The sequence below is a fragment of the Eumetopias jubatus genome, unplaced genomic scaffold, assembly GCF_037043125.1.
Source record: "Eumetopias jubatus isolate StellerSeaLion01/CBP00866 unplaced genomic scaffold, mEumJub1_p1.0 scaffold_3, whole genome shotgun sequence".
In the NCBI taxonomy this organism is placed as follows: Eukaryota; Metazoa; Chordata; class Mammalia; order Carnivora; family Otariidae; genus Eumetopias; species Eumetopias jubatus.
Window position 1 is genome coordinate 45,662,724 of NW_028274809.1, and position 15,362 is coordinate 45,678,085.

The following is a 15,362-nucleotide window of genomic DNA, read 5'->3' on the forward strand; positions in this document are numbered from 1 at the left end:
TTTTGTTCATGTCTTTCTATGTAGGGTCCTAATGGTGTTCCTGGACTCAAAGGTGGCCGAGGAACTCAGGGTCCACCCGTAAGTTGCTTTGAAACTTTGGGAATTACATACAGCTAGTCATAGACACCTAGCACTTCATGGCCATTTTAAAGTTAATCTGAAGCTGTAACAACAGGTTTTTACTTGTATAAGTAAACTGTCGTGGAAAGGGCACTTAATTGGAGATCTGGGTTGCAATTAGTTTTATGATCTTGGAGACCCAGCTGCCTCCCATATAACATAAAGAATATATTACCTATGGAAGAGGTGAGGAATAATGGGGAACCACTCTACAGGACTCTGTGATGCGAAAGATTAATGTGATCCTAGCACGAGCCTTGAACATACTTGTATGTGTTCAAGATAAATGGAAAGTAGAAAGAGAAAAATAGCATCCTTCCTACTGATTAATGCAGATCCATTCCCAAAAACATAGCATACAAGAAAAAAAAATCTATTGTTTATAACAAGGAAGGGAATCTAAAGCCTAAGCATCCCTGTGAAAAAAAAATAGATCCCAGAAAGTATATGTAATTAATAGTTATTTTGAAATTGTTTATATGATATTGTATTTCTAGGGTGCTACAGGGTTTCCTGGTTCTGCTGGCAGAGTTGGACCTCCAGGCCCTCCTGTAAGTCAATTCAGTAACTCAAATCATTGGTAGTGGAGTAATCACCCATACAAACACATGAAAATACACACAAACACACATATATACACATTATATAGATACACATATATATTTGAGTTACTATTTATTCTTTTATTTAATCTCTTAATGACTTGTTAACCCATGTTAACAACCATTATCCTAGTAATTCATACACACTGGTATCCTGTCAAAGTAAATTCACCTTTAATCATCCAGTGTTTCCTGGAGGAACTTATTTACAAGTCCTTTTTAGCCCCAGTGTTTGACTATTATTCCATTTGGGTACTAAATTCTAATGGTATTGTGTGCTAATAACCATTTCCTTCAGTTAGGAAGCATCTCTGAAACTTTGTTTAATAAATGTTATTCTTTCATGATAAGATCAGGTCAGACAGAATAAAATGTTATATATTCACTGATGGAGCAGAGGCTTAAGAAGTTTAAAAATTCAAGTTAATTTCAACACACTTTTGATATTGAGTCAAAGGTAATTGTCTGCAAATAATTTAGATTTCCTCCTGGGAAATGAATCTGCAGCTGTGTTTTGTTTAATTTTGTTTAAATCCACTCAATGACTGATTATCTAACAGGAAAAATGGACCTGAGAGGCCACTGCATCACGTCTTCTAATGTGGCTTCCACTCTGCCATCCTGGGTTTCTTTCTGTCTTTACTAGGGAGCTCCAGGACCTGCGGGGCCCTTAGGGGAACCTGGGAAGGAGGGACCGCCAGGTCTTCGTGGGGACCCTGGCTCTCATGGGCGAGTGGGAGATCGAGGACCAGCTGGCCCCCCTGGTGGCCCAGGAGATAAAGGAGACCCAGGAGAAGATGGGCAACCTGTAAGTTTGGCATCTTGGTTTGCGGCCACCTCTATTAGAGATATTTACTGATAGATATCCATAATATTCACTGCTGAAAAGAAACTGTATACATTAACCTGGGTGCTTTCATAAATCCTTAGGCCCTATATGTTTTAAATTTACACTTCTCTGCTCTAGAAAAAAAAAGTATTTGTAGAAGTGTAAAACATAACAGTAATGGGCGTGGTGTTCAAAAACTAAAGAGAACATCTGTGCTGTATAAAGACAGTTTTTTAAAATACGTTATTTTATTTGATATCTAAATGTCTCGAAACACTAATGTGTTAGGTTACTATTTCTTTTCTTTATTTAAAAAGTTTCTTTGTCTTTTTAAAAAGAGGAAAAATAGTTGCCTGAATAGTTACCTCTTTCATTCCTTCAGTATTCACATTACTCTTCAAGTTTCTTGGAAATCAATGAGCTGCTTTCACCTTTAAACAATGTTAGAGGCTCTGTGTGGAGTATAAATTATGACTACTCCTATGTAGTATGCTTTTATGAAACAGAATTGTTTTTTTGGTCTGAAAAACCTATAAAGCTGTGATCTGGTCCTTGCATATGGTTTTATCCTGGAGGATTTCTAATTATAGTTTGTCTTCAAAATTAGGGTCCTGACGGTCCCCCGGGCCCAGCTGGAACCACTGGACAGAGAGGAATTGTGGGCATGCCAGGACAGCGTGGAGAGCGAGGCATGCCCGGCCTGCCGGGCCCAGCGGTGAGTGGCCATGTCGGTCAACATTTCATCTGATTATGTGCAATATAATTTGCGAAGAGAGAATTTATCTCTTATTTCTTAGTAGATTTAAAGTCTTTTTTAGACACAAATTCTGAGTATCGTAAAAACCTTTGACTTTGAATGTCAAATTCTTTACTTAAGCACCTTGCAAAGTCTTTGAAAAATATATTTATTTAACCCGGGGACCAGAGAAGTAGACAAATAAGGATATGGATTTTGGGTGATTCAAAATCTTTCCTCAAAGATTAAAAATACCCATGGAGCTAGAGAAAGGGGATAATCTCCTCTGGTGAGTAGGTAGCCTCTTTTTAAATAAACATGCCTAACCAAAACATCCATATTTCACAGTTCAGAGGGCAAGCTTTCATAAATCATCAAAGGGAAGAAGTAGTTGAGCCAAAGTAATATTGGAGGTGAAAGCGGGGTGAGCGATAAAGATAGACTCTGAAAGTAATCTCCTGTTCCCTGGAGGGTGCTAAGAACCTCACATTCCCTGGAGTGTGGATAAAAGTTTGACTTACTCTTAGCTTTGAAGAGATTAAATTTTACCACTAAAAGTTTACATGCTTGTTGGGGGGGGTGATGTTTTTATATGGAATGTAGACAGAGAGATGTACTGCTGGGACCTTGGAACTGGGGGAATGTGGGTAGAGATCTGAAACCAGCAAACTCGGAGTTAGGGAAGATTTTACTGTTACCAGAAGTGAGCCCAGCACCCAGAAGTACAATCTCCCAATAAGATAGTGAAACCCAAGTGCCGGGATACAGAAATAAAGTGAGTATTGTGGGATAATGGATAATTAATATTATAGAAGGAGGGACTGAGGTGCCATTTGAATAAACGTAGACTTTATCTAAACTGGCTTTCTTACATTTCTTCAGAAGTGGTTGACATATTTATATGCTTATTTCAGGGCACACCAGGAAAAGTAGGACCTACTGGTGCACCAGGGGATAAAGGTCCACCTGGCCCCGTGGGACCCCCGGGCTCAAATGGCCCTGTAGGGGAGCCTGGACCCGAAGTGAGTCAAAATAACTCTCCTCTTGTCATCTGGGTGTCATGGGAACAGCTTTTTTTTTTTTTTTTTTTTTAGAAATCAATTTAGAAATTTAGAAATTTAGAAGTTTAGAAATCGATGGTGCATTTGACTGGAAGTTTCTCAGTGATGTTATTTGATGTACTTTACTTCCCCAGAAAGTTGTCTACGTGAGGACAGAAAGAGAAGGTAATAAGCACTGACTTCATCTAGTCTGGAGCCAAGGATTTTAGTTGATTTAGGTTGTTGCCAAATTGTTTTGAAGGTGAAAGGACACGTTCATCCATCTTCTTCCTTGTTATTTCATTCTATAATGGTATATTTCTCAAAATTGCCAAGTTTTGTGGTAATAGGATTAATATGACAATTACAGCTTGTGAAAAGAGAAACGTAAGGAGAGATCATTCTACTTAAATATCACTATGAAGTAACATTATGCATGTCGTGTTCCCTGAGTCTCATTTGAGAGGAAATCAATTTTTGAAAAGTGATTTGAGAAGTTATACATTGGTATCTCCTCCGTTCAGTGCTTTCATGGGTAAATCACCAGACAGTGTCACATTTTCTTGAAATAATCAATACCTTTCAGGGCAATTTTTCATCAAATGATAAAAACATAGTTCTGAAAAAAATCAAAGTAATGCAGGAAGAGAAGAATGTACATTGTAAAAAGTTATTTCATATCTAAACCCAGTTGCTTTATTTTTAAACTTCAAGGATTTTGTTTCGATAAGCTTAAGATATGAAAGGGAGGAAAACCACTCACTGGTGATACAAACAAAACATAAAATTCGAAGAATAAAATTATTGCCTATGTATTTCAAAGGATTTGAGGATTTTTTCCCCCTGTTTTAAAATAAAAAATAGAAATGAAGAATTTAGATTAAATGCAGGACACATTCTGGGAGTGCCTGGGGTGGGCTTCCCTGGTGGTGGGGCTCCTCCATCTGGTGCTGCCTCGTCTGGGCCCACCATTGAAGAGGTTGATTAAGCCAACCCGAGCATAGATTTAGTATTGTTCCACCAAAGCACTGAAGGACCCAAATTTATAGCAAATTCCATGATAGTTCTAAAGTTGAGCTGCCATAGTAAATAACTGGGCATTCTTAATGCTTGAATATGGACTATGTGCACAGGGCAAGGAAGTAACATTGCACTTTCTAAGCACTGGATTGTAAGTGGAAAATGCAGTGTCTTCTATAAAACTGTATTAAAATTGGCACCAAAAAAACGTAAGAACGTGTTAATAATTTTACAAGCAATTCCAAGTAATAGAAAACATGGCAGAAGACTTTCTTCTACTAAAATTTCCATAAGTGCTAATTTATACTTTATGGAAGAGAGGTGGAAAACATGCTGTAATTCTTCTGGCAATTGGAATGAGATTTTTTTCATTACTCAGTTAACTCATTTTTCAAACATGATTCTTTATAGGGTCCAGCTGGTAATGATGGTACTCCAGGACGGGACGGTGCTGTTGGAGAACGTGTAAGGGCAGTTTCACTGATTAGAAAATCAGCAGTAATGTAAATTTGAAATCTTTGTAATACTAAAGAGTAAAATTTACCCTTTCTTTCAGAGCTCTGGGGCAGCCCCGATTTTCCTGATAGTAGCTACCTTTTTTGTAGTGTCATAATTTAGATAGATCTTGTCAATGAAATGAGATTTGAGTACACAGCAAAGTGAGATGGCATTTCTTATTAATTGTAGGAAAGCACATTGCTTTCATATCTGGTGCAACATGAAGGCCTTTGATGAGGATACAGATGAAGTAGCCTAAATTTCAAACTCATTCACAAAAGTATGGAAGCAGAAATAGAGCTGGGTGATATCTAAATTTCTCTACTCCTCTCCTCAAGGGAATGCCCCATGAGAAAATAAACCATGTGGCTTTCTACATATTGTATATACTACGATGTGTTCTAAATCTCATGACTTATGCTGATCTGTGAAAATATCCCCAACTTTTTCTGAAGTCCCAGTCCCTTTGGGTTAGTCACACAGTTGTCTCATATCAGTCCACAGAAGGCAAAAAATCAGTCCCCCAGTCTAATGTCTATTATGACACAATGACTCTTTTCACTCTGAAAGGTCATCATGTAGCAGAATGGGCTCTAAAGTCAGACAGACTTTGACTGGAATCTTGATTCCCTTAAGTAACCAGCAGTGCAGCCTTGAACAAATATTCTAAACCTCAGTTTTTAAATACTTTAAATAGGATTACTACTTATTCCACTGGACATTTGTGCATTAAATAGCATGTTTAGAGTATCTAGTAGGCGCTCAAAAGAAGAGAAAGAAAGAGTTTTGAGGAATCTTGGAATAAGCCCTCCCCCCATCTATCATAAAGCCAGGGAATGCAAATTCTCTTGGCATGTGGATTTTTCCCTTGGTCAGTATACATTGTACAATGCAGTAGTCTTCAAAGATTTTGCAGATGTATTCCCTGGTATAATTTTGAAAATCTAAGAACACCTATGCACAATTTAAGTTGCCATCACATTTTATTTTAGTCATAGGTTTACATAGTTGGAAAGGAGGTAATCGTTGAGGTAAATTCTAAATGTGCTTTCAATATATATTTTTTCAAAATCTTGTATTTGCCCATTTAGCTTATCCAGTGTATTACATGCCCATTCTCTAGCCTAATTGCCAAGGTTTATCCTGGTTGCCAAACTGATCAGTCAAATAAGAACTTCTGCAGCAGAATAGGTCTGACTCTATTTTTCAAGTCAAATAATTATGATAATACCTGTTCATATGACAATAATCTTACCTCTGACTTCCTAAGGAGACAATAAGATTTGGAGCCTTGTCATAGTTGGGTCACCTGGATAAAATAAGGAGCAGCCTCTTTCTTTCCAAATACCTCATTGCTTTATTCTCAAGTGAACTGTGCATTCTGGAAAAGTCCTTAGTTTGGTGGCCAAAGGTGTTCACTCCTTGGGGGCACTACACCATAATAAGTTTGCGGGTAGATAAGAATGCTTTTCCTTTCATAAAATGGGAGAGGGGTGATTATTAAAGAGGTAGTAGGGAAGGATACTTCAGATCAGTTCTCTGAGAGAACACATATGGAGTTGAAAATCAAGACAGTGGTTTCCTTAAAATTTTCCCAGTTTTCACACTCTGGAAAGTGTTTATCCCAAGTGAAAGGATATACTTGAAGACTGCTTGGTGTAAGAAACATGCTAAATTCTGGAGGTGACACTGTTATACTCCAGTAATCTTGACTGTGGGAGCCATAGGGTAAAAGTGAGGGGAGGGAGGACATCTGAAATTGGGGGAAATATTCTTATTCTTTTCAGTTTGATTTATAAGTAAATATAAGTAAAATATTTAAGTAAAATATAAGTTGAATAATAAAAATCAGGTTTAAAAAAGGTATATATTTTCTTACCATGAATAGTGTGAGTATATAGAATGCCATTGGTTTAGGATAAATATGAAAAGAATAATGCCATGGTTATCCTCATCAGGGCGATCGTGGAGACCCTGGACCTGCAGGTCTGCCAGGCTCTCAGGGTGCCCCTGGAACTCCTGGCCCAGTGGGTGCCCCAGGAGACGCAGGACGGAGAGGAGATGCGGTAAGGAGAGTCCGTCTCATCCTGACAGTTACAAACATCGGTGTGCCATGTTGTGAGCCACATGCATGCCCGCACAGCATCATATAAGCACACTTGATTAAGGACTCTAAACAAAGAATGATAAACAGCCACTTATGACTTAAACTGCTTTAATGTTAATGGAAAACATTGGGTTTCTAATGGATATTCAAAAATCCCGATGCTTTGAATTTCATCATCTAAAGATGTTGCGATTGATGGGAAAGGTAGTAAGTACGCATCATGGTAGATTTAAGCAAATAATGTCAGTGCGATGCACTCAGGATCTTCAGTCAGTGAAGTCAGTTAATGAAATTGACTAAAGAAGTGTCATTGAGGTTGTAGTGAGCACATCCCATGCCTAAGGACATTAGCTTGATTTTAATCAATTAGACACAAAAATGTGCACATAGATATACATAAACATATGTAAGTATCCAACTTATATATTTTTGAATCCTGTATCTATATAGTATATGCATATTTTTTACACACTAATTTTTGTGAAAATTTCTTCTAGGGTTCTCGGGGTCCTATAGGACCACCTGGTCGAACTGGAAAACGTGGCTTACTTGTAAGTTCTCTGTTTTTCTTTAAAAATAAAAATCTTCTCGCATAAAATATATATACTCTCAAAGAAGCACAATCTAAGATTCATAAATGAAGATTGGCAAGTTCCTCAAACTGTGGACAAAAATATTAACTTAATATCCAGAAGTTTGTATTTGTTTTTATAATTTTAACATATGTCCTCTGAATTTCACTGTGAATTCTTTCAATAATCAATAAAGACCTTTAGAGTCATAGGTTTCTCTCAAAATAATAGTAATCTTAGTGCCCTTTTCAGAGATTTTCTAGAAATCACATAGGAAAATGGGTTTGAAATCTCTTTGTAAACTTGAAAAGTGCTAGTCAAATATTTTTTATTTTCAGTTAGACTACCCTGCTCATGTTCTGATCTTTTTGCTATTTGCAATTACTTCCAGGTTAATGATTATCATATAGATGTTTTACTGTGAATGAATCATCCCTGATGGCAGCCTAATAGGCCATGTTCCTTTCACACTCATTATATAAATTAATAGCTATATTATGAAGAAAAATTATAGCCTTAAATTCATGGCTATTATTAAATCATAATTCTCAGCTTTGATTTGAGCCTCACTGGAGAAGATTTCATAGTTCTATGGCATGTCAAGTGAATGATTTTCTAACTAGTTACAAAAACGAGGTGGTTTATTTTTCATGATTAAGTGAACTTTAGTTAGTAATTTAAATAGGTGCTTTCTGGTTTAGTTTATTTTCAATTATGAAGTTTTAGGACACCCCAAAACAAAAGAACCTCTCTGCTGTGAAAACATTCAGACTGATTTTAGTATTTAAATTTGCATTACTAATCATGGAACACTACATCAAAAACTAATGATGTAATGTATGGTGATTAACATAACAATAAAAAATTTAAAAAATTTTGCATTACTATATAAAATATGTAAAAGTAACTAAGATCTACTCTTATTTTTATTATAAAAAGATTCCCGTACTGTTTGACAATTAGGATGTCCAAATAAAAAAAAGATAGAGAGAGAACCAAACAAAAAAGCAAGAAACTAATAAGAAAATAATTAATCTGAGAGCCAGTCTATTTGATGATATTTTCCATTCTCCAAAGTCAGATTGATAGAGTTTGAATTATCTTTTAGGAAAACTAAATACAACAGAAGCTGTCCCTATGGTAGTTGACCCTATGTAGGCCTCTTGTCTGTTTACTGTGAACCACTGGATTCCTGAAGTTGCTCCTATTTTCTAAGACTTTAAAAAACAAAACAAAACAAAACAAACAAACAAAAAAACAAATAAAAAGGCAGCCCAAGACTGATCAGATTAATCTGATAATTTCTACCTCTTCTCTAGGCATAGCTTCTATCCTACAAGAAGATGCTTAATTATTGCTTTTCTCTTTAGTTTCTCAGGATCAGGATTGATGGATTTGGGTACAGATACTGCACATATAAGGATAACAAGCATCTCTTTAGAGGAGAGTGGCTTAATGATGATATTCCTCTTCCATTTGCTTAAACAAGGGTTTGCCAATTTTTTATTTCCCCCCCCAAGCTTGAGATATAATTGGCATATAACATTATTACAGTGCATAGTGCAATGATTTGATGTATGTATATATTGTGAAATGATTATCACAAGTTCACAGTAAGTTTAATTGGCACCCATCATCTCACATATTTGCAAATTTTATTTTCTTGTGATGAGAACTTTTAAGGTCTACTCTCTTAGCAACTTTCAAATATGGCCAACTTCTTTAATATACTCCCAGCTGTCATATCCAGTTAGCTTATCTACATGTGCAAATTTAATAAACACTCCTTTCTTAGAGGTAACATAAGTAAATAAGAACTCATGTTTTAGTTTAAAAGAATCTATGTATGGTGGCAGTATTTTTACATAATGATATCAGCATAATATGTGAAATACAATCTTTGGAAAATGTTTCATATTGGTTAGATCAAACTTAATACGTCATTTTAGTATGAATGCAGGGTAGGCATTTAAAAAACTGAATCTTTTGGAAAGCATTATTATATATCTTATGTTTTTAGTGATCACCTTCATTCCTTGGGGAAAATAGACAAAAACTTCTAGGTCTAATTCTATTTAGATAAGTAACTATGTTAGTTCATACAGTAGTTCCCCCCCCCCTTATCTGTCATTTCACTCTGTGGGGTTTCCGTTACCCGCGGTTAACTGCAGTCAGGAAGCTAATGATCCTCCTTCTGACATATCATCAGAAGGTCAGTAGTAGCCTAACGCTACGTCACAATGCCTATGTCATTCACCTCACTTCATCTCATCATGTAGGCATTTTATCATCTCACATCATCACAAGAAGAAGAACGGTGAATATAATACAATAAGATATTTTGAGAGAGAGAGAGCACATTCACATAACTTTTATCATAGTATATTGTTGTAATTGTTCTATTTTGTTATTCATTACTGTTAATCTCTTAATTTATACCTAATTTATAAATTTAACTTTATCATAGGTATGTATGTAGAGGAAAAGTCATAGTGTATGTAGTGTTCGGTCATCCACTGTGGGTTACGGAACACATCCCCCATGGATGAGGGGGGGCTGCTGTACAGGATTCAAAAGTGTAGTAAATACAACTGTAAAAATTAACATTGCAGTAAATTATAGTCTCACCGAGCAATACCATGTCCTGACCCAATTTTTAGGGACCCCAAGGACCTCGAGGTGACAAAGGTGATCACGGTGACAGAGGTGACCGAGGTCAAAAGGGTCACAGGGGCTTCACTGGTCTTCAAGGTCTTCCTGGACCTCCTGTAAGTTATTCCTCTAAGTATTATTTGCCTTCCATGTGAAAATACACAGGTATCTTGACAAGAATATTTATTTGTCCATAAAATGGTTGGACTTTTTATATATTATTTTTAATTTGAAAGCATATCTTGAATATTTAATTACCCAGTTACCCATTGTAATTTGCCATATATCAGCTGTAATTTTGTAGGAAGAAATAAAGCAAAAGGACGTATGTACCATTACTCTACAGTTTAGTATTAGTCAACTCATGTAGACGTCGTAGAGATTGATGACTTCAGGAAATTAGTTTATCCTGCTAAAGTCAATGACCGCACATTTTTAATCATTTTTAAAAGCTGGGAATGGCAAAATGTAGGTGTAAATATTTTGGCAACAGTTTTTACTTTTTTCCTACTTAGGGTCCAAATGGTGAACAAGGCAGTGCTGGAATTCCTGGACCATTTGGCCCAAGAGTAAGTAACAAAGCTACTAAGTTGCAGATGTAAATAACCACAATGCTTTTGGTAACATAGTGCAAATGTATGAGACAAACCATTCAGCAATTACCTTTAAGTAGAAATATTCTGAAACATTGCTTCAGGGGCCCACATTAAAACCTTTTACCTACTATGTATATACTGATCTGTTACTTGATTTTGTTAGTTTGTGTTCATTGAAATTTCACTGAACTCTTTAAGAAGATATAATAGGACTTACTATGAGGTAGAAACAAATTTTGAAGCTGGATATGTTTTTTATTTTTTTCCTTTAAGTAATTGAGATACTTTTTCAGAAGTAGTTTGCGTAAGGCTAATTCAGAAGCAAATCATAAAATGAAACCAATATTTGAAGCTTTTCAAAATTCTGCATTGGTATCAGTGCTGCCTCCAATAGGTCATTAATGTCAAGACAATTGACACACATAATTACTTAGGACAATCGTGGGAAGAATTTCTGCTATGTCTAAATACAGTGTAAATAAATCATACATAACATTGAGAAGAGTAGTATTAATATAACTAGGACGTGATGAAATCCTGGGGAATAAGCACATAAATTTAACTTATATTAATCACTCATACCTCTGCCATTTTCTTAGTCCTAATTAATTAAATTTCTAATTAACTTTATAATACATGAGATTTGATGAAACAGCCTTCTTCCCATAAAAGTGGATGATCAGTCCAGTAAAGTTTTTGACTGATGCTGGTCTTTTACCATGTATGGATGTTGGAGAATCCAAGTGTGATCAAACAGTGAACATTAAGGAGCCAGAACTCCATTGATTAGTCAGCAGGACAATGAATGAGAAACCACTGTGATAGCTCTGTAAGGAAAACAGTTCTTGGATTAGACAGTCATTGTAAAAAGTTCTCTTCATAGAATCTAAAATACAGACCTTGTTTCTGGCAGGGTCCTCCAGGTCCAGTCGGTCCCTCAGGTAAAGAAGGAAACCCTGGACCACTTGGGCCTATCGGGCCTCCTGGTGTGCGGGGCAGTGTTGGAGAAGCAGGACCTGAGGTAATCACAGGGGTTTGCATGCAAGAAATGCTGTTGGTTGCCAAAGCTTGGACTCTACCCAAGGAACATCTGTGCAGCATGGTGGACAAGAGATCGAAAGGACTCTGGAAACAAACCTAGAAGTCACGCAAGAACTTACTTGTCCATATGAGTAACTATTTCAAGTATTTTACAAATTATTCAGAGCATATTAAATTAGAGTCCAAGCTATGGAAGCCTTGACTTCATGTGACACCGATGAGAGAAAATAGCAGGTTATGATTGTATTTATAATTAAAGTTACAAAAATGTCACTTTGCTTTAAATGGCAATATACTAAACGTGAGATTGATAAGTATAGTCATTCAGGAAAATTCTGGAAAGGGAAAAGCATGAAATTAAAGTTTTGCTCTATGGAAAATGCCATTCAGAAAGGATTTAAATTAGAACTTCTTATAAAAAATTCCAATAGTATCAACTTGGGAAACATCAGGAATTTGGGAAACATGCTCCTATTTTTGCCATGCACACGTGTGCGTGTATGTATGTGAGTTTACGCATCCCTCTGTGCTGTTGCTTCCTCTTTGGTCTTATTTATCTTTCCCCTTTTATTCTGTCTCTTCCCTTTACTGATATTACCACTAAACCAAATATTTATTATTTATTATATGGATGGAACAGCCTTGTTTTTCCCATGGTCAAGAGGAATGTTTCCTATCTATTTCTCTGGGAATGGAAAACAGCTGCAGAATTGGAATACCTCTGACTTATGTGGCTCTTGATTGACTTTATTCTGTGGTTCGGTGGTCCTTAGTAGAAAAAAAAAAAAATCTCTTCCACCCGATTAGCATAAAGGAATGCGTAGAATCATGCTATGACCTTAAAGGGAAAAAACCCAACGGATTTACCAGTCTGTTGAGGGTGAGGCCAGGTTGGCAGTGTGAAGCAACTTGTTCAGAGACACCTAACACAGTGAGGTTAGTATAGAGCTCCAGCCCTCTGACAGCCAGCATTGTGCTCCCCACCTGACAGGTGGACTACACACCCCTGCAGGCTGTGCCCTGATCCCCTCAAGTTGCTGAGCTCTTCCCTGGGAAGCAACTGATAGCGAGGATCCACTGCTAAGCACTTTCTGTGCTTATGTCCCTATTACTCCAATAGTTCTTGTATGGCAAGAAATGTAAGAAAGCTGTTTATTTTTGTTAATAAAAAGGCTAAAGAGAACTTTATTCAATTTTGTTTAGTACAGAGAAGTTTGATCTACACATTAATTAATGCACATAAAAAGACTTCCTGTACTTTCCTCTGTATTTGGAAGTAGGGGAAAATTCAGGGTGTTTCTTGCGGGTATTTCCTTGACATAGATGTGAGGTCTTAAAGAACTAGCACCCACAACTCCTCTGCATCTCCTCCTCCAGCTTCTGTCCTTAAGTCCTTTTGACATATTTTAGTTTGCCTTGCCCCAGTTTGGAAATGAATGTACATATCTACACATTCTTAACATAAAATATATTGCATCTGCAAGATAAACATCGGAGCAAATATTTTATGCTTTGATTTTTATTGGTCTCAGATGCTGGCTTGCAGATATGTTGCCTGATAAAAGTTATGCATCATTTCTCATGCTTGGAAAGTTACACGAGCAGACCAGAGGCATCTAGTTTTAAAAAAGTCAGAGGTCAGGGGTGCCTGGGTGGCTCAGTGGGTTAAGCTTCTGACTTTGGCTCAGGTCATGATCTCAGGGTCCAAGGTCAAGCCCCATTAGGGCTCACCACTCAGTGGGGAGTCTGCTTCTCCCTCTCCCTCTAGAGGCCCCTCTCCCTGGCTCATACTCACCTGTGTTCACGCTCTATCTCTAATAAATAAATAAATAAATCTTAAGAAAAAAAGTCATGAGGTCACAGATCTGTTGGTACCATCAAACTGGGGTATCGCACTGTAACTCCCCACATACAAGTCTCATCAGTGCCTTTGTGTCCAGTTGAAACACAAAAACAAAAAATATATATTCGCTGCATTTCTGGTTGTTTTAAAAATTAGGGTCCTCCTGGTGAGCCTGGTCCACCTGGTCCCCCCGGTCCCCCAGGCCACCTTACAGCTGCTCTTGGAGATATCATGGGTCACTACGATGAGAGCATGCCGGATCCACTTCCAGAGTTTACCGAAGATCAGGCGGCTCCGGATGACAAAAACAAAACTGACCCCGGGGTTCATGCTACCCTGAAGTCACTCAGTAGTCAGATTGAAACCATGCGCAGTCCTGATGGCTCTAAAAAGCATCCAGCCCGGACGTGTGATGACCTAAAGCTTTGCCATTCTGCAAAGCAGAGCGGTGAGTAGACACCTCCCCATTTGAGCAAGGTCCATTGTTTCTGATTGTGTTCTCAACTGCATCCCTAAATATTTTACTGAGTCTCTACTTAAGTGACAGACACAAGAAGTAAAATGGCAAACCTGTCATAGAATTTATGCTTTAGTGGTGGGGACAGTCAATGACGTGAAAAATTATAGGATGAGATGATAAGTATTATAAAAGAGGGCATACTCTATTACTGATCCCATTTCATGTAGTTCCAGAGATAAGTTATAGCATTCTAATTATAGTTCAACTCATTTACTTACTTTATTCATAATTTTGACAATATGCTATTTTATTAGATTCCAATTATATTTTCCTTTAAAATATTGGCTTTCTAAGTTTAATGAGAACACATCCATTTTGGCAAAGCCATGTAATTATTGTGGATTATCTCTTTTTGGTATAGTTTTCTAATCTGTAAGATGGGTATAGTGATATTTCCTTCCCATGTCTGTTTTGAGCCTTCAGCACATGATATGGCAAAGTGCCTTAGAACAGGGCCTGGCGGGGCGCCTGGGTGGCTCAGTTGGTTAGGCGACTGCCTTCGGCTCAGGTCATGATCCCAGGGTCCTGGGATCGAGCCCCGCATCGGGCTCCCTGCTCAGCAGGAAGCCTGCTTCTCCCTCTCCCACTCCCCCTGCTTGTGTTCCCTTTCTCGCTGTCTCTCTCTCTGTCAAATAAATAAATAAAATCTAAAAAAAAAAAAAAAAAGAAAAAAGAACAGTGTCTGGCAATAGAAAGCACTCAAATGTGTAACACTTTTTCCTTAGCCGCAGAGTATTTCCTGAACTGAGATACTCTCTCTTAAAAGAGTCCTTCATCAGTGAGTTCATATCTTCAAACCCTCTGTTAATTCTTTCCAGAGACTCATCATCATGTTTGAAATTCTCTTTATTTAGCATGTACTTTTATTTTGGAAAATAGGTGAGTACTGGATTGATCCTAACCAGGGATCTGTTGAAGATGCAATCAAAGTTTACTGCAACATGGACACAGGAGAAACATGTATTTCAGCAAACCCATCCAGCGTTCCACGTAAGACCTGGTGGGCCAGCAAGTCTTCTGACCATAAGCCTGTTTGGTATGGTCTTGATATGAATAGAGGATCTCAGGTAATTTAATATACTTTCTAAAAATTATATTCTTTGCTTTTCATTATTTATTGTATTTTATTATTTATTTAGGACTATGCTATTATTTTTGACCAGGTTTATTATTACATAAATAAATT

General features: G+C 37.2%; 1 protein-coding gene across 1 annotated transcript in view; it reads left to right on the forward strand.

Annotated features, from left to right (window-relative positions):
• The window catches only part of COL5A2 (collagen type V alpha 2 chain), a 138,760-nt gene that overhangs the window by 120,168 nt on the left and 3,230 nt on the right, over window positions 1-15,362 (forward strand). Inside the window, exons 40-52 of the mRNA XM_028123120.2 lie at window positions 25-78; window positions 618-671; window positions 1,369-1,530; window positions 2,159-2,266; window positions 3,202-3,309; window positions 4,759-4,812; window positions 6,804-6,911; window positions 7,450-7,503; window positions 10,185-10,292; window positions 10,692-10,745; window positions 11,686-11,793; window positions 13,813-14,104; window positions 15,056-15,243. Of these exons, the coding sequence (XP_027978921.1) occupies window positions 25-78; window positions 618-671; window positions 1,369-1,530; window positions 2,159-2,266; window positions 3,202-3,309; window positions 4,759-4,812; window positions 6,804-6,911; window positions 7,450-7,503; window positions 10,185-10,292; window positions 10,692-10,745; window positions 11,686-11,793; window positions 13,813-14,104; window positions 15,056-15,243 (1,452 nt within the window). The remainder of the gene's footprint in view (window positions 1-24; window positions 79-617; window positions 672-1,368; window positions 1,531-2,158; window positions 2,267-3,201; window positions 3,310-4,758; window positions 4,813-6,803; window positions 6,912-7,449; window positions 7,504-10,184; window positions 10,293-10,691; window positions 10,746-11,685; window positions 11,794-13,812; window positions 14,105-15,055; window positions 15,244-15,362) is intronic.